This window comes from Macaca nemestrina, chromosome 2, assembly GCF_043159975.1.
Source record: "Macaca nemestrina isolate mMacNem1 chromosome 2, mMacNem.hap1, whole genome shotgun sequence".
NCBI lineage: Eukaryota > Metazoa > Chordata > Mammalia > Primates > Cercopithecidae > Macaca > Macaca nemestrina.
This window is the reverse complement of record NC_092126.1, coordinates 171712969-171738214: the sequence shown is the minus strand read 5'-3', so window position 1 is coordinate 171738214 and position 25246 is coordinate 171712969. Positions and strand designations below refer to the sequence as shown.

General features: G+C 38.4%; 1 protein-coding gene across 17 annotated transcripts in view; it reads left to right on the top strand.

Annotated features, from left to right (window-relative positions):
- LOC105470413 (pleckstrin homology like domain family B member 2) overlaps positions 1–23272 on the top strand; it is a 234215-nt gene extending 210943 nt beyond the window's left edge. For 11 of the 17 annotated variants that reach the window (XM_071092441.1, XM_071092438.1, XM_071092445.1 and 8 more), the window contains 9 exons: positions 788–887; positions 4400–4414; positions 5437–5457; positions 9303–9507; positions 13765–13855; positions 14793–14939; positions 16801–17020; positions 20657–20742; positions 21356–23272. In XM_071092441.1, coding sequence (XP_070948542.1) covers positions 788–887; positions 4400–4414; positions 5437–5457; positions 9303–9507; positions 13765–13855; positions 14793–14939; positions 16801–17020; positions 20657–20742; positions 21356–21496 — 1026 coding nt within the window. In that variant the 3' untranslated portion in view covers positions 21497–23272. The other 6 variants (XM_011722396.3, XM_011722395.3, XM_071092437.1 and 3 more) reach the window with 4 other exon arrangements.
- The last annotated feature ends 1974 nt before the right edge of the window (positions 23273–25246 follow it).

Here is a 25246-nt window from a genome sequence, read left to right as displayed (position 1 = left end):
GGCAGTAGAGTACTGATTATTATCCCATTTGTATGTACGGATAAACTGAGGTGTATAAGGTTAAGTGACTAACCAAGGAACCCTCAGCTGGTGTGGAGTGGAGTGGAATGTGAACCTATGTGACCTGACACCAGAGCTCCCTCACGTTCTGCCAACATGCCTGAGGGGATCATTGTGGAAAGAGAAGAGGCAGGTGTGAAGGAGGTTCTGAATGAGACAGACTTTTGAGCCCTTCCCCTACCCTTAATCAGAGTAACTTTGTTTTCATCTGTTTTATAAATTTGTGTTTCAAGTATATTTTATCTACAGGAAAGATTTTGCTATTTTTTTTAAAAATGCTGAAACCATTAGAGTGTTAATAGATTTCTTCAGGTTCAGCCCACCACATAACTGAGGATAAATAAAAATCGGTACATTTGTAACAAGAGTAGCTCTTCCCTGTTCTTTTGCATGGTGCGCATGCATTCTTGGCCCTGCATCTGCCCTCTGCTCCTTATGCATGAAGAACTTTCAGCCATTCTTTCAGGTGATTTTGGACAGTGTCTTCCCCAACTGTCTTCACTTTTGGAATTGCTGCTGTTGGAGGAAGTGCTGTGATATTGCGACTACCTTCTCGGGAGGGCCAGTAACTGGCGTTTACCACTTAGCATCAACAAATGTAATTCAAAGACCTACCTTCTCTGCCCTGTACACTTAGATAGGAGCTTTGGAAACAGGGATGTGGCCATTTCCTAAAGGTCCATTCAGCCTGCAGCTTGCCTGAAGTACTCCCTCCTGCTTCCCACAGGCCCACGTGCCCCTGGGACAGAGTAACAGCTGTGGAAGCGTGCTCCCTCCCTCACTGGCAGCCATGGCCAAAGACTCAGAATCTCGCAGGATGCTCAGAGGTACGTGCCTTTTAAATCAAATGTCATGGCCTTTTGTTAAGCATTAGAATTCTTCAGGGGGAGGAAGTGAGAACGGGTAGGGATGATTAGAAGAGGGATCAGCCAAAGGCCTAATTTTACTCTTAATGTGTTCTCTTTTGGGAGGGATAGATAACTTTTCCTATTTATACATATAGCTGATATATTTTAAACATTCCCATTGTACTTTTTAGATTTGATAGAACTCTTAAACCAGAAAGACCCCTAGAGAATTACTAACCTTCCCATTTGATTAATAGAAAGAAAAGAGAGACCAGTGAGATCCAAGGAGGTTACCAGGACACTTAACCAAGATCACTCACCTGGGTTGTGTCAGAGCCACTAAGTTGAATGAACTTTGTGCTAAAGAATCATTGAGCTGACACGGTAAATATAGCAGTAGTGGCCCAGAACAGAATTCTTGTAGGCCTTTTAATGTAGATTTGAGCTTTTATACTTCATAGTTGTTATGTTTCAGGTAGACTTTGACTTTCAGCATTTTTTTTTTTTTTTGTAATAATACATTACATTTGGCCGGGCGCGGTGGCTCACGCCTGTAATCCCAGCACTTTGGGAGGCCGAGGCGGGCGGATCACAAGGTCAGGAGATCGAGACCACGGTGAAACCCCGTCTCTACTAAAAATACAAAAAATTAGCCGGGCGCGGTTGTGGGCGCCTGTAGTCCCAGCTACTCGGGAGGCTGAGGCAGGAGAATGGCGTGAACCCGGGAGGCGGAGCTTGCAGTGAGCCGAGGTCGCGCCACTGCACTCCAGCCTGGGCGACAGAGCGAGACTCCGTCTCAAAAAAAAAAAAAAAATACATTACATTTATAATGGGGTTCTCAGATAGTCTTCATGGGGCTAGAAGAAATTACTGTAACATAGTTCCAGGGCTAAGCTTCTCATTGAGAGGATTAGATTTCTTGTGTTAACACAATAGTTTAAGTGAACAAGTGACATTGTCCTAACTTTTGAGCAGGCATGATGTTAGGTACCAAGAATGCAAATTAATGATAGGAAGCTTGCCTTTGAAATGCTTGTAGTCTAGTGAGGAAGAAAGACACAGAACAGATGATTTCAATAAAATGTGGTAAATGGAATAATGGCAGTATGCCCAGGTTGTAAATGGAAATGCTTTGGGGATAGCAGGCATTTGACCTTCAAATACATTCATGCATTGATGGGATTCAAATCCTCCCTTCTAAGCAGGCTGGAATTCAATTCTAGCTGTTTGGCCTCTCTGCCAGTGGTGCTGAGAGATAATGCTGGTTTTCCATCAGGAGAAAATATATATACACACACACATACATACATACACATGCGCGCGCACACACACATATATATAATACATATATACTACATATACATATATAAATTTATATGTATGGGAACATAATGTGTGTTGTGTGTATATATGATATATATATATCTCTCTCTCTCACTGGAACGAGGTTTTCAAACCATTACTAAAGGCAATTTAAGAATTAGAGGGTATAGTATTCATAATAGGATTGTAATATGTGAGAGACATTTGCAGTGGTAATATTTGAATCAAATACACTGATTAAACTATTTTATTTTCTTTGTCATAATTTCTTAAGCTAAAAATATTCTTTTAATAGTTACAAATAATAAACATATATGAGTCTATTTTGGCTCTCATTTATCACTGTTAAGTTGTGGGTCAAGTCTATTTGCTGTTGAAACATATTTCTGTAATATTTACATATAAATATTTGAGACAAGGTCTCACTCTGTTGTCCAGGCTGGAATGCAGTGGTGTGTAATTATAGCTCACTGCAAACTCTGCCTCCTGGGTTCAAGTGATCCTCCCACCTCAGCCTCCCGAGTAAGCTGGAACTATAGGTGTGTGCTACCACACCTGGCTAATTTTTGTATTTTTTGGCAGAGATGGGTTTTTGTCATGTTTCCCAGGCTGGTTTCGACCCCCTGGGCTTCAGTGATCTCCCACCTTGGCCTCCCAAAGTGCTGGGATTGCAGGTGTGTATTAGACTTCTTTTTAAATATGTTTTTCCCACCGTCGGAAGACATCGAAGCTTAGATTGGCCACAACACCAATAAAGACCATGAAGCATTTTCATGTACTTCAGGTGTTTAAGAGAAAGAGCAAGCATTTGGGAAAGAGGGTGGGATCACAAATTATTATACTCCTTGTTAAAAGTATTTCCTTGCCAGGTTTGGTGGCTCATGCCTATAATCTCAGCACCTTGGGAGGCTGAGGAGGGAGGATTGCTTGAGTTAAGAATATGAGACCAGCCTGGGCAACATAGTGAGATCCCATCTCTACAAGTAATTTAAAAATTATCCAGGCATGGTGGCATGCACCTGTGGTCCCAACCACTCAGGAGGCTGAGGTAGGAGGATCGCTTGAGCCTGGGAGTTGAGGCTGTAGTGAGCTGCAATCATGCCGCTACACTATAGCCTAGGCAACAGAGCATGACCCTGTCTCAGAAAACAAATGAATACATAAAAGTATTTTCTCAAAGAGTAAGAAAAGCTAGACCTTTATAGTAGATGAATAGATTTGCAAAATTGAAGAGCCATTAACATTATCCTTTAAGAGGATTCTTGTAAAAATATGGTGAAACCGAGGGAAGGTTTGATCTCAGTTATTCTAATCTGTTTTCCCCTAAAGTAATGGGAATCCCAGGCCAGTTTCATAGGGGAAAACTGCGCTAATTCCCTTAGGCCACATTACTGATGTTCCCGCTGCAAAATCAAATCTATCTTTATCTTTTATGCTCTTGTTCTTTATTGATATGTCTTTTATGCAGCTGAGAAGACTGCAACTTCAGTCTTTCTCTGCTGTAACTGTAAAGTGCTGTTCCTCTTGAAGAGTTTCGTGTAATGCTGATGGGGCAGCTTCTGAGGAAAGAGAGAACCATCATACGTGTGTTGGTCCAAAGAGATGTGTTCTCTAAGTTTGGCTCCCCTACCCAGAGGAGGAGAAGTCAGGATCTATCGTTCTTAGAGCCCCAGTAGACTGTAAAACTGGCAGGATTTTCCGCACAGCCCAAACCGGTGGCTCATGAAAAAACCAGGAGGGATGGATCACAATTTCATTTAGAATTGTTTGAGTAGCACTTGTTAACTTTATTAAAATAGCAAATACAAGTAAAATTCTATGGTTTTGAAAAAAAATTATACCTGGCATATTTTCATTAACTCACATTTAGTAGACTTAATCATCTTTTAAACTTACACAATTAACTTAAATACACCTTTTTTTGCTGCTATTCGTAATGGATACATCAAGGATGATGGTGTAAGTATAAGCCTTACTCAATCAGCACTGTTAATAGAACTGACAGCGTGAGTCGTGCAAAGAACTTTGAGGGGAGAGTTTAAGACAGAGCTGAGAAACTCAGCTTCTGAAGTTGGAATGGTTATTGGCTTTTGAACATCTTGTGAACTATTCCTTTGTCAGCTTTAGAATGAATGAAATCTTTGTCCTTTTGTTTTTGTTAAATACAGGAAAGTCCAAGAAAGGTATGACAACCTCCTTGTGTGGTGTTTTTGTTTCCAGCAAATATTGAAAGGTCATTGTCAAGTCATGTTTAAGAAATGATCAGATTTAACACTGTGCAGTGGTGGATTTTTAGTCTAATGATTATTTCTTTTATACAATAGAGAAAAATTGTTGTGCATTTGCAAGAAACACAATGCTGGGTGCAGCTGCTGTTCGTTCACTGGCAGCTGCATGACCCTCTTTGTTTTGGCTTTTAATGGCAAGGTCAGACCCTGCAGGAAACATGAGTGCTGTGGAAGCATTGTTTTGTAAGATTCAGAATCTATATAAAGAGAATAGAGAGTATTGTGATGTATATGAGCTAAGTGTAAACCATGATTCTCCTTTATCAAGGACAGGTATAAATAAGGCAGGCTACAGTCAAAGGGTGAAAGGATTTAGGAAGCTCCTATTTATTCATTTCACTGGAGCCTGTTTTCTAAGAAAGACTTAGTGGAGAGTGAAGTATAGTTTAAATGATTTGACTTGAATAGGTAAGATGGTTATTTCCTGTGGCTAGGTGGTCGAGATATAGGATATTAGATGATGTGTTATAAAACTTGATGAACTGTGCTTCAAATAATTGAATGGCGTTTTACAAACCTGAGCTCTTAAAAACTATTTGCTACTGTCTGTTTGGAAAAAGAATTGTTTGATAGATAAATCTGTTTTTATTCTTCCTATTTTCTGGTTGATGAATATGTGTGAAAGATTTATTTGTCTTGTAACAATCTCTTTTGACTGCATGTATCAAATTTTTTTAAGGTTTCTTGAGTTTTTCTCTGTAAACTTAGATTTAATCTGAAACTGTGAACATCATACCTTATTAATTTGGTATTGTAACTAACACCATCAATGCGTGCATGTTGGGAGTGTTGAATATTTTTCTTGCCCCCTTGTCATCCTTTTTGATCTTTTATCTTTTTCCCTTTCTACAACCATTCTCCTTCTTCATTCCTGACTTGTCCTGTGCCCTCTTCTTCTGACTGTGGACTGTCATTAGGAAGAATGAATTCCTCAGCAGGTGAGCTATGACAGGCTGAACTGACAGAAATACTGGTTAATTTTATCCTCTTAACCCCAGGTTATACTTTTAGGCATCTTACTTTCCATATTACAGCCCAGATAGCCGTGTAAAAGTATATACCATATATTGGGAATGTATCGGCAGGACTCTACACATTGTGTAATCGTTGACTCACAAGAGACTTTCAGGTCTAATTAGCCAGAATTAATAGAGACCGGCATTAAAAATAATAATAATAAATGGGCCTTGCACATTTGGTCTCTTGGCTCTCCCAGGCAGTGAAGAGCTGAGCTGATTTTGGGTTCCTTGTGTGGGTGTGATTAGCAACAAGCCTCAATTAGCTCTTGCTTTATAGACCTTATAAACTACCCCTTCAGACAGCTATTTCTGTCTGGATAGGAAGAATTTAGAGCATATTCAAGGCCCTTTTTACTGTCTCAGTTGCTTTCCCACTGATTAATGTTATTCTTGCCACATAATTAAAAAATAGAAACCAAATAGTCTCAGGGGTTGGGAAAGTCTCATTTTTCCCAATCTAGTTTCTTTGCTCCCACTCAGAAAGTAGATGCATTCCACTTCCTTATTTGATTATTTATATAAAATATATAGATGAAAAGATAAATTAATTCAGTGACTGTTTATCTTATGACATCCACGTGCTAAATAAATGGGGGTAAACTGTGGTGCACAGGACATTTGCATCCCCTTTCCTGATAAAGCTTCCATGAGAGTGGAGGCCTAGACCAGTTTCCTGCCATTCTAGTGTTCCTTCACTGCATCGGCATCTCTCTTTGGGCCTCCTACCAGCTTACCCAGCCCCTGATCTTCTACGATGTTTCCTCTGTTTAAAATATCTATGCCTTTGGATGGCCAGGCCAGAGCCTGAATCCCAAAATGAGCTCTTTGGAATCACACTGGTTCAGTTGCAGGATCACAGGAGAGGGGCCCATGCCCGTACTGATAATTGCAGGGGTTACCTGTTTTGGGGGCATTTGTTCAGCAGGGAGGAAGCTAGGCCAGGTGACAGTGGGGTTCACTGTGGTCAGTAAAGTGTTGCCAGTAGACAGAAATGAGTAGCTCCATGAGGTGAACTTTTCCACTCACATTGGATTCATGGGAAATAAAAATCCTGGGTTGGGAAAGAGATGCTTATTATTGGCCTTATGGTTTTTCGTTTAAGTTGCCATGGAAATGTAAAATGCTTATCCTACCACCAGAATGACTGGGAGATTCAGTCGTAGAGTCAAATCTCAACAACTTGTGAGTTGGTCTGGGGAATTAACATTCACAGCCCTTAGCACAGTACAAATTGTAATGTAGCTGGCCCTTCTACATTCACCTGAAACATCTGAGTCATTTTAGTTTACTATCTCCTTCACTCATAAGTTCTATTTCGTTATTCTGTGGTACTTTTGGAAAAGTCGCCAAAAAACAACAACAGCAACAAAAAACACAGCCCTGGAAGATCTGAGGAGCAAGACATACAGTTGCTTTAAGAAACATGCTCACCTCCTTTCCTGCTTTTCCAAGAGTGTGGTAGTTACTTCATACGGGTTGGTTTTTCCTCAATGTGGAAAACTCAGGGAGAGGAAGAGGTTGGGTCAATGTCACTCAATGCCAGAGAGATAATTCTTCTGTGTTTTAAATTACGTGGCTGTCAGTTAGGGATTTGTTTTTCATACTACAAGGAAATACCTTCCATGTAGTTGGTGCCAATGTGAAACTTTTCTATGCCACAAATCTTTGTTTGAAATCATAAGAAAATATACATGTGTGACCTTTTCAAATAATTTCTGTTGTGTTTTTTTGTCATTTGCATAATAAATAATTGGAAACAACTTAAAAGGAGCAATTAGTAATTCCAAAAGTTCAAGTGTCAAAGGTAAATATTTGAGTAATGAATTATTTTGCCTTCCTTAAAAAAAGGCGCAGCTTCACTCATATGAGTATACCAGCTTCATTTCATGCTGTGTGGATTGATCATTATAATTCATGATATTCTATTTAGTCTTATGGTGTGCTTTTATGTTTTGCATCTTCCCTTAGCTAAATGCTATGTGGCTTTAAAATATATATATATATATATATATATATATATATATATATATATGTATTTATAATTTATAATGGCCGATTATATTAAGGTAACTTATTTTCCCAGAAATGTCTTAATCTGAAATAACCTATTTTCACTTAAATATCTAAAACCACTCCAAATACTAATGGCATGAACACTCTGCATGAAATTAAAACCATTTTACAGAAATTTTGACATACAATGCTTTGTTAAGGCATCATGGATGTGGCTTCTATTTTAAAATGGAAATGTTTAATCAGTAGCTGAGAAAGCATTGAGAATTACTTCTCTTCTTTCATCCTCTTGCCTACTATTGACCATTTCATTGCTACTAAAACGTTCATTGAAAGGTAGGTAGAGCACAAAAAAAGAGGAAATTCAAATAGTCCAGTTGTGAACTCTGAATAGCTCTGTTAATAACTCCCTGGGTAATGGAAACTATTCGAGTAGGCATTCTCTTATCAGGGAGAAAGAGATTACAAATTCTAGTACTGGCTAGAGAAAAGTTTTTTAATGAATTGAGGAATTTGTTAATCAATATGATGCCTGCTCCTGAGTATATAATAAATAGAGAATTGAAAAGAAGAAAATTTGACTCGTAATGCCCTAAATCAGTGATCAGAGAGCAAGCCAGAGCAATAACACAAGGTAAAGCCCATAACCTAATGTGCCAGCTGATCGAGCACCAGGGTAAAGAAAAGACCTCTTGGCCGGGCGCGGTGGCTCACGCCTGTAATCCCAACACTTTGGGAGGCTGAGGTGGGTTGATCACAAGGTCAAGAGATCGAGATCATCCTGGCCAACGTGGTGAAACCCCACCTCTACTAAAAAGACAAAAGTTAGCTGGGCATGGTGGTGCACGCCTGTAGTCCCAGCTACTCGAGAGGTTGAGGCAGGAGAATTGCTTGAACCCAGGAGGTGGAGGTTGCAGTGAGCTGAGATCGCACCACTGCACTCCAGCCCGGTGACAGAGCAAGACTCCGTCTCAAAAAATAAAAATAAAAAATAAAGAAAAGACCTCTTATTTATGGTGCTTTTCATCCTACTGATGCCTACATTTTCAAATGGTTGTTATCAACAGCTTGTGGAAGGTGGATTGTTATGGTGGGAAAAGAAGAGAGCTAGGGTAGTTAGAGGAGCACAATCATTGGAAGGAATGTTGACTCTGAATTAAATAAGTAATTGACAGACAAGAACAACTGAAAAAGAGAGAGAAAATGAGAAAAATGTGTAGTTTGGATCTTAACAAGATTAAAAGTGTCAGTGATGATATGAGATATGAGTTTCTCAAACCCTACACTTGAAAGATTCCACCTGCTGTTTTATGACCAGACTGAGTGCTCCTTAAGTTGAATACCGTTGAAGAAGTGCCTGCCCTAAAACCCTGGTTTTGCTTGTCACTAGAAGGCATCTTATTTTCACTTGAACACAGCCATTTCGAGAGGATTCAGGGCTTTTGATTGTGTTTCTGTTTGGTTTATTTTGTGTTTGTGTGTTGCTGGTTGTGCTGAGATGTAGGAATGCCATAGGAAAGTGTCAGGTAATCCTGCTAAGGGATAAGAGATTCAGCAGACCACTTCATTCAAACTGTTGCTTGCACTGAGCATGGCGGTCTTTCTTTGATCTTCTTGGCTTCAAAACAAATTAGACCAAGGCCCAAGCTTCATAGGCAGATGTTTCTGGTTGCTGGCTTGTGTCTGTAGACAATTAAGTTTCAAAGACTGAAAAATGAGGCACACTAACGTATTTATGGCTCTTTCCTTAGGTTATAATCACCAACAGATGAGTGAAGGACACAGGCAGAAATCTGAATTTTACAACCGCACAGCATCTGAATCAAATGTCTACTTGAATAGTTTCCATTATCCAGATCACAGCTACAAGGACCAGGCCTTTGATACTTTGAGCTTAGATAGCTCTGATAGCATGGAGACCAGCATCTCTGCTTGCTCACCTGACAACATCTCTAGGTAAGATTTATTTATGGGGAAGGAAAGAGCCTACTGCTCACAACAAGTAAAGCCATCAGTTTGGGAACTGTATGTGCACAAGCCCAAATTTTTGAGACATAAAGGGTCTATAATGCAGAAGAGGGTTGGTATCATGATGACCTTTGAAAGTAGTTTCTCTTATCTTGTGTAACTTAGCTAGTCAGGCATCATATAATCTGTTTTCACCTTTATCCTGTTTTTCTCCACTTGAGCTCAAATTTACACTGTGCTCTAAAATTGACTTCCTTCTGTTGGTTAGCTCTAAGCTTCACTTATGCTGCTTTTGATTTAAAAAAGAAGGCCCCAGCACAGTGGCACAAGCCTGTAGTCCCAGCACTTTGGGAGGCCTAGGTGGGTGGATTACCTGAGGTCAGGAGCTCGAGACCAACCGGACCAACATGGTGAAACCCTGTCTCTACTAGATACAAAAAATAGCCAGGCATGGTAGCCCATCTCAGCTACTCAGGAGCCTGAGGCAGGAGAGTCGTTTAAACCAGGGAGGCGGAGGTTATGGTGAGCCAAGATTGCGCCATTGCACTCCGGCCTGGACAAGAGCGAAACTCCGTCTCAAAAAAAAAAAAAAAAAAAAGAAAGAAAGGAAAAGAAAAAAAATAATTTCCAACTACAGTCAGAACTTTGGAGGATTTCTTACCCTTGTATTTGTTAAAAGGAAGCTTTCTGCTATCCTGTATGTTAAAATTTTTGTAAGGATTTAAGTATTCACATTTGTATTTATACTTTGAGGCAAGCAAAGATGGTCTTAACATATAAATGTGGCCATGGTACTCCTCCTTTTCTAAAGTTCTGATGTCCCACTACCTACTCTCAGATCCTAGAACCTGGCACTCTAGGTCCAACCCAACTCCTGTTCATTCTCCTGGTACACCTCTCAGAGCTTAATGATTGAGAGGATGAAGAACTCTCAGATCTCTGTGCCTTTGACTGTACTGGTTCTTAACATTTTCTCAAAGGATAAGCACAAAGTCAGGGTTTAGTAAGTTAATAATGATAATAGTAATAAGAAGTATCAGTGTAGGTAGTATTCAGAATACTCTTCTATAAGCTAGTTTAATAATTTTAGCAGAATGGAGATTTTATGCAGAATTGACTCTCAATTGTCTGTTTTCTATGACCCAAGACCTATTTTCTGAGCATTAGGTTTGTCTACACTGTAAATAATGATATTGAAAAAGCAAAAACACTGTCCAACTCATGTAACTTTCTGGTAGTCACAAAGTGATGTCTCCACAAAAAGTGAAGGGCGAACGTACCCACAACTCTGAGTAATCCTATCATCCTACAAATATTTTTTTGTTACATAATAAACCACGAGACCAAGTTTATGCAACCAGAATTTCAGCATGGAATTACCTCATTAATAGGCTTATAATTTGGGGATATTTTAGTACCTGAGTTAAAAACGAATCTTAAGCAGAAAAGATTTTTTAGTTTTTTACTCTTCTTTCTACGAATCTGCAAAAAATTTCCAATTAAGGATGCTTTGTCACAATACACATTCTAAACATTAGTTCCTCATTACCTGCTTCCCTGGTGTTTATCACTTATTTTTCCATCATAATGGTAAGAGCTTATCTTAGAGTATCATGCATTTTGTTTTAAAGTTGATGGTCGTACAGAAGAGAAATGCCTGTTTTTCTCTCCCCTTTGCACTCCAGCTTTTACAGGCATCTTCTACTTTGGCTTTAATTTTTTGACATTCAGAAGATCTCGTAAGACGATGACATTAAATATTAGTAGTTTCTGACCATGGGGATTAGTTATCTGCAGTTGCCAGCACCACAGAGTTAGTTTTGTGCAAAGCAACTATGGAAGATGATCATGGCCACACATAACTACTTGTTAGGAATTACCATTCTGCAATAGTGCTATCATAGAAAGAATTAAGGGACAAATGTGTCTCACCACACACACACACAAAAGGCAACCACATGAGGTGATAAACATGTTCCTATTATTATTATTGTTATTGAGACAGAGTCTCACTCCGTTGCCCAGGCTGGAGTGCAGTCATGCAATCTTAGCTCACTGCAACCTCTGCCTTGCGGGTTCAAGCAATTCTCTTGTCTCAGCCTCATGAGTAGCTGAGATTACAGGTACCCACCACTATACCCGGCTAATTTTTTTTTTCTTTTTAGTAGAGATGGGGTTTCACCATGTTGGCCAGGCTGGTCTTGAACTCCTGACCTCAGGTGATCCGCCTGCCTTGGCCTCCCAAAGTGCTGGGATTACAGAAGTGAGCCCCGTTAATTAGCGTGATAGTACTAATCATTTCACAATATATGCATACATCAAAACACCATGTTGTATACTATAAATACATACAAATTTTGTTTGTCAAGTATATGTATGCTCAATAAATCTCATGGTGGGGGGAGGAGGGAAGACATGTAAGCAAAGAAAATGGTAAACGGTGAAATCTCAATAAACATTGACTATATGAAAAAAAGGGATAAATGGGCATTAGGCTATTGGTGAGTTTGTTTTGACTAACTGGTGAGTTTTCAAGACCTGAAACTTAGTGAAATTCAAATTATTTTCAAATTAATGAGAGATATAAAACATACATATTTGATGTCACAAACTACACTGTAGAATATAAATATAATTTGGTGCCCTTATATGTCCTGCATGCATGTCTTTGGCTTTCTCAATTGGACCAATGAAGTTTATCCCCTTCCATCCATGAAGTCAGGTATTCACAATGAAGGAGAATACGAATTCCTGTACAAAAATTAAAAGATTTCTTTCCCTTGGATTCTTGCTAGCTGAAGAGAACAGAGCTTACTCTTTTGTATCTCCTCACTGGCTAATGGAAATAATGAGAAGATATTGCCATATTCTTCTCTTTCATGTGGGAGAAAACACTTGGCTAAAAAGTGGTCCAAGGTTACTCTGCCAAGTGCAGACTAATTGTTAAGCTTATAAGGATCCGATATTCCTCAGACAGTTCACTCCTTAATGGATGTGTTTTGTAATGGGGCTGTCAGTACTGATTATAGAATAAACTGTATGCCCTGTGTTCTCTTCGATAGAACTCTTAACCCTAGATTTAAACCATCCTAGGTTTGATTTGCAAAAATATAATTTGAGAATACTATATTAATAATTATCTATAACCAAGACGGCTCTGATTTTTCATTTTTATATGAATTTTTAATGAATTTATTTTTATATGAATGTGTCTAACAAACATGTATCCCTACTCCGTGTCAGGTTCTATGCTACAGGGATACAGGCATGAAAGTCTGTATGTCCTCAAGAGAGTCTAGTAAAGAAGACAGGTACTTAAATGAGTACACAAGTATCATGCATTAGAAACAGCATATGGTCCCCGTAGCTGAAATAGCAAAGTAAGTAAGTTTTGACCTAGGTTATAGTCTCTCTTTTCCAGAACAGTCAACTAGAATGTAAGCAAGTGGAAAATAAAATTTCCTGTTTTGTGTTAAACATTTTCAAGTTTTCGCTTTGTCTTTTAGTTACCCTGACTGTTCTTGCACCTTTCTCTACCTTTGGTTTCATCTTTCACTCGAGTGATATCTTTCCCATCATTTCTTTTGAACCTCTTAAATCTCTTTATACAGTTTTCTGATTGTTATCATGAGGGGGTACTCTTCACAAAACTGGATGCTATCCATCCATTGCACCTATAGGAGAAGTCATGTTTTAATTGGCATCATAATTTAATAAATGAAGTGTCCACATATATAAAGGGACAACAAAAAGTAGCTCATAATGTATATTCCGCAACTGAAGAACATTATGTAGGCTCCAGTCATTTATATAGAACGTTGGTGATAGTCTTGTTGGTCTGATATCTTTAAGTCATTAAACTAATGGGAAGGACTCTCATGGGCCATTATTTTTAGACTTTGGAGGGAGCATTTAGAACTCACACTTTGTAAGATTTGGTTTTGGTTTATTTACCTATGAGTAAAGCATTGGCATTATTTTGCTTGCCTATATTTTGTCTTCTAAACTGAGGTAAGTCAATGTAACCTACAATTTTCAGAGTTGAATTGATTTGCCTCTTCGGTCCAATGACTCGTAAGTAACATTCTTTAAATTACGTATGCTTGGATTTTATCATGCACCTCCCTTGACCCCGTGTGTGTGTGTGTGTGTGTGTGTGTGTGTGTGTGTGTGTGTGTGTGTGTGTATTAGAGAGATTTCTCAGTCTAAACCAATATTCTTAAAAGGCTTTGGTTTTTGATTCAGTGCCAGCACTTCAAATATTGCTAGAATAGAAGAAATGGAGAGACTTTTGAAGCAGGCTCATGCAGAAAGGACGCGGCTGCTCGAATCCAGGGTAAGCTTCATATGTTCATGCCGGAGGTCTGTAATACCATGGTGCAGGAGCCCTGCGCTTGGCATCAGGCAATACTCCTCCTTAAGGAGCTGTGTGATCTTGAATAATCACTCAACCTTTCTCAGTCTCATTTTCTTATCTGAAAAATAAAGGTGTTAGATGATTTCTAAGGCTCTCTACTGCAGTGGATTTCCCATAACTTGAAATATATAGTATTGACATAGACCAAAATGAACGCTTGTAGTTTTTTGTTGTTGTTGTTTTTGATGGCTGCTTTGTGTTCCTGCCAAGGAGCAGGGAGGAATGTCATGTCTTTATGCATTATTTCATCCTTCCCAGCTTGTGCTAACTGCACTATTGTAATATTTAAAATCCCACGTTATTATGACTGCATTTCAAGTCAGAATCTGACTTCCTTAGGAATCCCCCAAAATGCTTTTGCATCCTGCCCTCATGGGCACCTCCTTTCCTTTTCTAACTTCCCCATATGCTTCCTCTGTGACCTTCAGCCAGGAAGCTACAGAGCAACAACAGGAATTAGCGGGACCATGGCCTTCAGTTAGAAGACAGTAGTCAAAAGACAGGCTAAATCACATGATAAGTGCTGGGGACGGTTTGTGAGGCTTTTTATTTAAAATGGGAGACTTGCTGGTTGATATGAAATGATGAAATGACTGAATATATTAGCAAGCTGGATTTTCACTAAAGACCACAATTTAATTGTTAATTAAATTTAGTGGTTGCATTTCTGCAGATGATGATTTTGGAAGCTATACCAGGCATGGTTATGAGTTGTTTTCTTGTAGGTTATGTATTATAAGAGACTAGTCTACAAACCAAGATTTGTCTAGTAAGAATTATCTTTTTTATATTGGTTGGAACCATTCAAGTATAACCAGTATGTCTTAAAATAATCATTATTATGCATAATGTTTAGGAACGGGAAATGGAAGCCAAAAAACGAGCCCTGGAAGAAGAAAAACGACGCCGGGAAATCCTGGAAAAACGATTACAGGAAGAAACTAGCCAGAGGCAGAAGTTAATAGAAAAGGAAGTAAAAATAAGGGAGAAACAAAGGGCACAGGTTGGTTGGTCAATCTGAATGGATAAGGGCAGGTTGCCCCCTGGTGGCAGTTCCTAGAAGACAGCTATTCTGTGTCTGAGGATGCTTTCCTGGGCACTGAGCATTAGCACTTGACATGTACAGGTTAAGAGAAGAGTGTGCATTCCTGTGAAAAAAAAAAAAAATGTGAGTTCATTTCAAAACTCTTAGGGAACCACCAACCAAATGACACTTTTCCTTAGTCATGCATGGAACATTTTGCCAGGAGCAGCACTTTTTCTTCCACCCATTCCTTGCAGTACATTTTAAAAAGAGAATTTTTTTTTTGAGCAGCTTTTAAAAATGCAACTGGATTTGCTGCTGAAAACAAATACAACATCTGAACTGAAACCTTTGCTTGGGGAATGGAAGAGGTTCTACCAAGCCGTCTTTTACAAGCAAACAATCTAGAGCAGGGTGATTTTTCACCATGCCCAGTGTCTTGGTCGTGGTGGTAGTGTTTTGTTTTTTTTTCTGAGCGCTGTGTTGTAACACGTGTTCCTCTTTGCTACACTAGGGCCTCCACACCTGTGAACAAGCTTGTACTCAAGAAAAATTTGGAGAAACCACACATTTTGTTTAATGTCTTATCTTGGTCGTCGTAGATTTTGAATCTCTGTTCTTGTCACTATAGCTGCTTACATAATATGTTTTCTGAGAAACTAACATAAAGTTTTGTTAAGTACTGTGTAATTTAAAGCTCAACTCCATTTTATCAAGATTCGCTAGACTCAAAGGCAAAAGATACCATTACTTTTATTCTTTGTGGTTGCTGGCCGTTTGATAGTATAGCAGTTAGAGACTATCTTTAAGACTTTGTGTGTTTCAAGGTATTAGTAAGCCTGTAGCATCTGTTACAACCAAAGTACCACACAATCAAATGTTAAGTATTGAAGGAAAAGTAGAAAGTAAAATTTGTTTATTTTATTTCATCATGCCCAACCCTGTGCCAAATTTTGACTTGCACTGAAAGTCATCCATGCTTGTTTACTATCTGAAGCCAAACCAAAAAGCACAATTCTATTTTAATCCTGATTATAAGTGTTGCCTCCAAGTATGTAGTTAGGTCATTTCCCCAAGGCAAAGAGGTGGAGTTATTTAACAGCGTAAAATAAGACACCATTTTAGAACTATCACCCATGGAGATATATGCTTCCTAGATTGGAGGAGCTTTCATACCAGCCATCGGTAACATGAAAGACATCTAAATACATCCCTTTGGCATCTGGTCCTGGACAGTTCATTACATTAGGTCATTTTGATTCCACTTCTGTCTTTATTTTAGCTTTACTTTTCAAAATACAAACCTCTGCTGTCAATTTCTATTGGAATATATGTAAACTGACAAGTACAGCTTTGTGGGATCCTGTGGGGGCCGTACTTACTAAATAGTGTTCAATCAATCATGTCATGCTTGAGATTACTTGAGAATGATTGTTAAGTTGTGGCAGGGACAACTTCTGGAAACTTAGCGGTGAAGCAGTCCTCATCTGCAGGGAGCAGCCCAGAAAACTTCATACTTTATTACTCTGTGTTTGTTAAGAGCAAAGTACATCTTTTACACTACGATAAATGACCATTTTTCATTTTCTCAACTGCCCATCTTAAGGAATAGAATCAGGTCTCTGAGTTTATCTACCTCTCCCCTACATATTACAGCATCTTTCTGAAAATCCTATCCACTTTTTAGACTCCAAATGATAAGTGCTTTGTTTATCTTAAGCTCTTTTAATCATATGGGCATTTTAAAGCTTAGGTTTTACAGTTAATTTCTGCTTCTAAACATCTGTGACCTAAAACAAAACAAATAGCTGTAGATGCAATGAGTTTTGCACTTTTCCAGGCTCGTCCTTTGACACGCTACCTGCCTGTCCGGAAGGAAGACTTTGATTTGCGGAGCCACGTAGAGACTGCTGGCCACAATATTGACACCTGTTACCATGTATCAATCACAGAGAAGACCTGCCGAGGATTCCTCATCAAAATGGGTGGGAAAATTAAAACGTGGAAAAAACGTTGGTTTGTTTTTGATCGGAACAAGCGAACATTCTCTTATTATGCAGGTGGGTGATAAAAAAAATTTAAGCCATATACTCAAAACGAGAACCCTGTGTTAAAGAGCAAAGGCAATTGAAATTCAGTGTAAATAGGTAGGTTGATACATAACAGAATTAATGGCAATATTAGATTTATAGATGTACATTATTTTATATTTAGATTATATAGTCCATATGATATGAATTTCCTTTCTAGAAATAATAGACATTATATGTTACTTTAAAAAGTGCGAAGTGGTCTATATTACTTCTGAAGTAAACTCAGGTCCCAATAAATATTAAGTAAAATTTATTCTTTAGATCAAAATAGTTCCTTTTATTTGTTCTGCTGTTTTAATGCATTCTTTATTTAGGTAACAAGTTGTTTATGTTCACTGCATTTTATGAAACATCACAATATCATACTAGAAGTACTATCACTATAGGGTGGGATCAGAAAAAATATTGCCTTTCAAACCACCACACCAGAAAAAAAAAGGGGGGCGTGGTTTGTGATTGATTGATTGTCATACGTCCTATTTAAGTCACACACAATTAGGCAACTGTAGCTGAAAATCATTCAACTATAGTTCATAAACTAGAATGGTCTTTTAAGCATAGACAATAAAGCTCATTGGTAAACTAGTGATCAGTAGTATTTATTAAGTGACTGAAATATTTTTGGATTCTTAAATGTCGGCTGACAAGAAACATACCCTACCGAATCTTATATAAATGCAGAAATATTAGTGCCACTGGCATACTTCTTAAGAACCTCTTATTTCTTCTGGGATCACATGTGAAACATGTCCATTTTTAGTACAGGTATAGCTCTGCTTTCTTTTCAGGTGCCAAAAAAGAGTGGTGTCATACCAGATGTTATGAAAAAACCCTGTTTTGGGGTGACTATCAGTATTTATGAGCATCACCAGGAATAGTAAAATGTATCGATACAATAAAATATAAGTAACAGTCTAGTCATTTAATCAATCCAGTGAGGTCAGGTTATGTTTACAAGGAGAAGTGTGAGAAACCAAGCAGCCTGTGGAAGAAAGGAAAGAGTGGCTCAGGAGCCCCAGAATTTGGAAGATGAGCCGGTAGGGGAATGCCTGCCTTTCACTGAGGAGCACTTTGGATGAGGTTCCAGTTACTGCAGAAGTTAGTGGCCTGAAGCCAGTGGCCTGCCCGTCCCAGGTCCCCTGCTTTACCTCTCTAGGGCTTTTTGTCATTGGGTTTTATAAACATCCAGAGCTGCTTTCTTCAGTTAATACAGTTTGGTATCTACACACTGCATAAACAAAACTGTATGATGTGGTATTGTCTTCAGAAAACCTCACCCAGAATTTTCCAAAAATACAACTTTAAAGAACTTCAGACAAAACTGCTTCACTCTTCTTCTGTGCACCTGTTCTCTGTGAGCCTTATTTCGTTCTCTCATCTATCGGCCGGGTGAGTGGTTTAATGCCGTGGCCAACTGCTTCAAACCTAAGCTCCAAGCTTCAGACCCATGTAAGTGTGTCTTTCCAAACCCAACCTGCTGGTGACTGATTTCAATTTTTTAAAAATACCGAAACCTTCTTGGTATGTGAAAAATTACCCAGAACCCTAATTCTAAAAAAAAACAGGCAAAAATTATATTTCATTCACTTTTTAATATGTATTTATGATATAACTGGCTGGTGAGACCTAGTTGGACAAACGCTACCCATTCAGCTCTGTTTACGGTCATCACCTATCAGCTTTGTCCACTCCTACCCCCACCCCTGCTTCTCATACACAACAAGCCCAGGAATAGATCAGTCTGCAGGCAGTCATCCAGATCACAATTCAGGCTGTACTTTACCCTACAGGAGCCACGTCCCTTCTGCTTGTCAGTGAGGGAAATGGCCGTGTACTTGTGAAGGAGCTGCAAATGTGAACGCTGACTCGCAAAGTCCCAGGACTCTGTGTTATTCATGTCCCTGGTCTCTGTCCTTGGCCTCCTGCATATTAACTGGGATCTTTAGGAGAGTCTCTAAAGAAAACCGAGGCCTAGAAAATATGTCTGCAAATTGACTGAAACTTACTGAACGTGGTATCAGTTAAAACAGTGTTTCACAAGGAATAGGAAAAACAAACAAAAAATTATAGTCCATGGGCAAATAGGTTAGGATATTTTGGATTAAATGCAATTAAATAGTTTTACTCTCTGCTGAACCTTTCAGGGCCATTATTTTTTAGACTAGCTTTTTGTAGTTAAAAAGGGACATTCACCTAGTAAAAAATTCAAAATATAACAAAAATTTGTATGATGAAAGTAAGTCTCTTTATCATCACGAAAGTTCTGAGCTCTCATTTTCAAGCTAGAAATATTGTTTTAGATTTTCTCTATTCATTTTTATATATGTTTCAGTATGTATATATTTTCTTCTTTTATATATTTGGGACTAAATTATTCATTCTATTCATACCCTATTTCATGTGATAGTATTTCAAGGGTTTTTTCCTTAGGAGCAGATACAGATCTACCTCCATCATTTCAGTAGCTTTATAGATTTCATTGTATGGCTGGTCTGTAATTGAATCAGTCTCCTATTAAAGCTCAAGCAGATCTTTTGCAACCTTGTGCCACAACAAACACAAATCCATGTACATTTATTTGCACACACACCAGATCTTATGCAGTAACATTTTAGAAGTGGAATTGCTTAGTAAGAGGATTTGTGTGTGTGTGTGTGTGTGTGTGTTTGTTTTGTTTTTATTTTTGTTTGTTTTTTTTTTGAGATGGAGTCTCCTTCTATTGCCCAGGCTGGAGTGCAGTGGTGCGATCTCAGCTCGCTGCAAGCTCCACCTCTGGGGTTCACGCCATTCTCCTGCCTCAGCCTCCCGAATAGCTGGGACTACAGGTGCCCGCCACCACGCCTGGCTAAATTTCTTTTGTATTTTTAGTAGAGACGGGGTTTCACCGTGTTAGCCAGGATGGTCTGGATCTCCTGACTTCGTGATCCGCCCTCCTCGGCCTCCCAAAGTGCTGGGATTACAGGCGTGAGCCACCGCGGCCGGCCCATTTACCAGCTGTCTTCCCAAAGAGGCTGTCTTATTTGCACTTCCACTACTAGGGTATGATAGAGTCTCTTTCCCTACCTCCTCATTCATGCTTTTAAAATTCTTTAATATGCTGACATGCACTGTGATCTTTGCAGAGTTTAAGTTACAAAATATTTCAAGAACTTAACAGATCACAGAGTGGTGCTATATGTTTGAGTTATATTTTGGTTGTTTTTGTTTTGCTTTGTTTTTATGGTAAATGGGATGAAATCTTTGAAAACAGTTTGGAAATTGTTGCATTGAAAGGACAATAAATTATTTGTTGAAGCTCTGTTGAAAACGGAGGTGGGGGCGAAAAATCAAGCACCCTGAATAAAAAATTTGATAGGTGATCGACTGGAGAGCCTTAGGCAGTCATCAGGTTCTTTGGTTTGCAGCTAGTAATTTTATGGCTTTTCTTTTTTATTTTTCCAATATAGATAGAAGGGGCCTCGTGCACTAGCCCAAGTTCTCTGAATTAATCTTAGATAAATTAAATACTTTGTAAATATTTTAATGATTATAATTGTAATAAAATTATTATTTTTTCTGTTCCTCGGTGGCGATAAAGTATTTAACACTCATCTGTCTTTGCAGACAAGCATGAAACTAAATTGAAAGGAGTAATATACTTTCAAGCCATTGAAGAAGTGTATTATGATCACCTCAAGAATGCTAATAAGGTAAACATCAGTCTTCTAAATTCCTACAATTTGAATGCATAATTAAGAAAGGAAAAATATTTTTGGGGTCTAAGAAGTTTGAAGTTGATGTTCTGATATAACAGATAGATATGATCGGAATGGTGCTGGAAAAGTAAACACGGAGTGGGATGACTGATCTTCTTGAGGAAAAAAATGTCATAGCAAATTGAGGAAACATTCTGGACATAATGGTTTGGGAAACCCTACAAAGTGACTGCCAGGTTTCTAAAAAGAAGCTACCATATAGTTAAGGGGGTATCATGAGCATGTCCTAGTAGGGCTAAGAGTAACAGCTACTATTTATTAAGCTCCTACTCTCAGATAGGTACCCTGCTAGAGCTTTACAAACTAGCTGCTGAAATAATTTGTGAGTTCTGTCTGAGATTTCTTGTTCAGAAAGGCCAGAATGTTCCATGTTCGATCCTGAAAAAGGCTCTGGGGCGGGTGTGTGAGTGACAGTAGAGCAAAAGTAATTATGCCTTTGTAAATTTAATAAATTGAAAGTTTTAAAGAAGTCTTCACATGTCTGTGTTGTTTAATGTTGTATTTTAAGATGTTTATTTTACATTCTTTTTCCTTTTTTGAATTTTAGAGTCCTAATCCGTTACTCACCTTTAGCGTCAAGACTCATGACAGAATCTATTATATGGTGGCCCCATCGCCAGAAGCCATGCGGATCTGGATGGATGTTATAGTTACAGGGGCAGAAGGTTACACTCACTTCTTGTTGTAGTGAACTGAGGCAACAGTCCACTTCAGGGCAAACTGCAATAATCTCTTACAAGAATGAAGCCATATTCAACCCCGGATGAGAAAACCCAACAGATCCATCCCTTGAACTGTAAACACTCAGAACTCCTTTCATATCAAGACAAGTTATTTGTAAAAAGGAAAGAAGGGGTTTTAACACAAACCTTGATAACAAATAGCAAAAGAATTGAAGCTTTCATGAGAAAGAAAACACTATTTTGATAAATTGGATCACTTACAGGAACATTTCTTATAAACTGTTTTTAATCAGTTGTTGCATTTGGTTAAATAGGTTACAGAATATCTGTATATACTTGGAAATATAGAATAACTTTATCACCCAAATCATTGGCATTGACATTATTGGTAATCAACTGGCTTTTTTAAAAAAAGGTAGCATTTTGTTGACAGTTATTTTGTAAACATAAGCAAATAAGGGCTTGGAGGGAAATACATTTTAGGAGGAGTTTTGCCTTAATTTTTTAAGTACTGCACCAAAACCAAAGACCTGACCTGACTTCTGTGGAACAGTAGTAACTGCAAGTGATGAACTGCATTTTGTATTGTTCTGTATATTGCAAAATGGTATTCTGATGCCATCAAATGCCCAGGAAATTGACTTTGCAGTGTCACCACTGTTGTAAGCTAACATATATATATATATATATATATATTTATACATATATATTTATATATGTGTATATATGTGTGTGTGTATATATATATATATTAAACCACTTTTTGGAAAAGAAGAAAGAGCAAAAGGCTGTGTGTTTTAGAAAAAAGTCATGTTACATAACAGGCATTCTGTCATGTTGAACAATTTTAAATAAAGAGAATATCTGGTGTTAGGAGCTTGTTTTGCTGAATATTTCTGCATTCCTGGTGCTGAGAATAAAGGCAACCAGTAGCCAATGTCCTTTAGATTGTCTGATTCCTTTTTGTTTTGGAGCACACCTGCTAACTGCTGCCTAGACATAACTATGAAATCATAACTCTGTTTTCACCAAAGAACAGACCAATTAAAATACTTCTTTGTAGAAGTGGTGTAGTTCTACAAAGTGGCAAATGAAGTTCAACTTAATGTTCTCTATAATGTATTATTTTATTATGGTTTTTTTTTACAATTAGCCTTTTTTTAGTTAATTTTTGTCAAATGAAACGACTTCAGGCAAGTCTCTTTTATAATGGTTTTTCCAGTGCCATTTATTCTAGTTTATCATGTTTTGCATGCTTGAAAGTATGAATGTGCTCTTTCCTAAAACATGGCAAATGAATAGATGTAGAGAATAAAGATATTACTTACAAGATGAAATGATTAGATTAGAAGTGTCTCTTTATTAAACTTTGTCAGCCTGACTGGGTACAATTCTTTTGTTAATTTGCAGTGTGGTTTGTAGACACGTATACATGTTGTCAATAATAAGATTTTGCAACTGGATGACACAAGATTTTACTTGAACAGTGAAGGACAAAAATCATGATTATGGAAGACATTTTTTAAATCTGATTTTGCAGTGATCACTTTTAAACCCTGTAGTGATGTAAGACTAAAATGTAATTGCTAAGATTTTGTTGGTTAATGTAAAGATACGACTTTTCTGCACTGTACTCTCTTCATAGGATTGTAAAGGTGTTCTAATACAATTGCATGATGTAGTAAGCCTCTTAAATATGTGTGTTAAATATATTGAGTTTGGATTAAAATGTTGATCTGATTTCACATTTGAAAATAAACTCATCTCTCATTTTGAAGTTACCTGTCTGTAGTATGATGGAGGATGAATTAATCGCACATGACAGTTGTAGAAACTACATAAAGTTTGTTGTGTGCTAACATTACGATTTGTAGTGTATAAACTGAAGTATTCCAATAGAAGTATCTCTGGTTATATCCTATTGCTTACAAAATGAAATGAACCCTGAAAAAAATCTAACATCTTATTGTTGTCTGTTTACACAAATACAATTATTGCTGGGGATTGCAAGGAGTGTGTTTACTTATCCTTTTATCTTACAGGAAAAAAAAAATCATGTAAATGTGATATAAAGATTTATTTGCTGGGGATCTCATTTGTCTCCCTGAACTAAGGCAGCAGATTTCAGAGACAGAAGCTTCCCTCAGCAGTATGTCCCTTTGCCCCCTTTATATATTGATGAAGTCAACATTGACAATAAGTACTCAGAGTGGAAAAAATTTGTCTACTTCAAGCTCATTACTGTCCGTAAAAGCATCTGTACTTGCCACTAGCCATGATTGTTTCTAATTTGTTAGACAGCAAGAGTGAATACAGAAAATAATCCATGGGTTTCTCCACTTTTTCTGTGCGGTGATTTCCCACTATGACCAGTCAGATTTTTCATCCTACTGCAAGTAAAATGCAAGAAGACTTGCAAAAATAAAGGGGAAGAAAAAGGGGAGAAGTGATTGAGAACATTTGCAATTATCCAAAACATGCAGAGAAAAGTGTTTAAGATATAAGGGATGGGCTGGATGCCGTGGCTCACACCTGTAATTCCAGCACTTTGGGACGCCAAGGGAAGGTGGATCACATGCAGTCAGGAGTTTGAGACCAGCCTGGCCAACATGGTGAAACCTCGTCTCTATGAAAAATACAAAAATTAACCAGGCATGGTGGCGGGTGCCTGTAATCCCAGCTATTCGGGAGGCTGAGGCAGGAGAATCATTTGAACCCAGGAGGCCAAGGTTGCAGTGAGCCAAGATCGCCCCATTGCACTCCAGGCTGGGTGACAAGCGAGATTATATTTCAAAAAAAATAATAATAATACACCAACAAAAAACCAAAACGAGATATAAGGGATGATGAAATGGCATGCATCAGGCATCATCTTAGTGATTTAGTCCCTTAGAGTCTACAACAGGTGTAATGGAGAATGGGCAACACAGCTCAACATCTTTTGCAGTATGTCCTGAAATCAAGTTGCTATCCTTAACTATATGTCCTTAGTAGATAGGCATCCCACCTCTCAAGAAAGAGATCTATTCAGTCTTTATTTATCTACCTGTTCCAGACTGTGCCAACAGTCCAGGTTCTCACGACTCCAAAGACATGCTGAATTCACTATATGCAAACTTTGCCTTTAATTCTGGTACCAATTACTGCCCCCCAAATTTATAACCAGGATAATAAATGTTACTTTACTATCTTATATGTACTCAAAGTATTACACAAGCCACCATAACTTTTAAATAGGAAACTACTACATAAAACTTCATGGTTGATGCTTGAGGCCCCCAGGAATTAGTTTGAAAGGTATTCAGAGCGGGAGTCTGGAAACCCTTGTACTACAATTTATTCAACTATTTTTCTATTGTTAGCCATTCCCATTTTTTTCTTCTCTTTGCCTCTAAAAACGGTGTAGTAGATAATATGCAGTCTTAAGAACTAGTGTTGTTTTCTTTTCTTTTTTTTTTTTTTTGAGACGGAGTCTCGCTCTGTCACCCAGGCTGGAGTGCAGTGGCCGGATCTCAGCTCACTGCAAGCTCCGCCTCCCGGGTTCACGCCATTCTCCTGCCTCAGCCTCCCGAGTGGCTGGGACTACAGGCGCCTGCCACATCGCCCGGCTAAGTTTTTTTTGTATTTTTAGTAGAGACGGGGTTTCACCATGTTAGCCAGGATGGTCTCGATCTCCTGACCTCGTGATCCGCCCGCTGCGGCCTCCCAGAGTGCCGGGATTACAGGCTTGAGCCACCGCGCCCGGCCCCCTACTA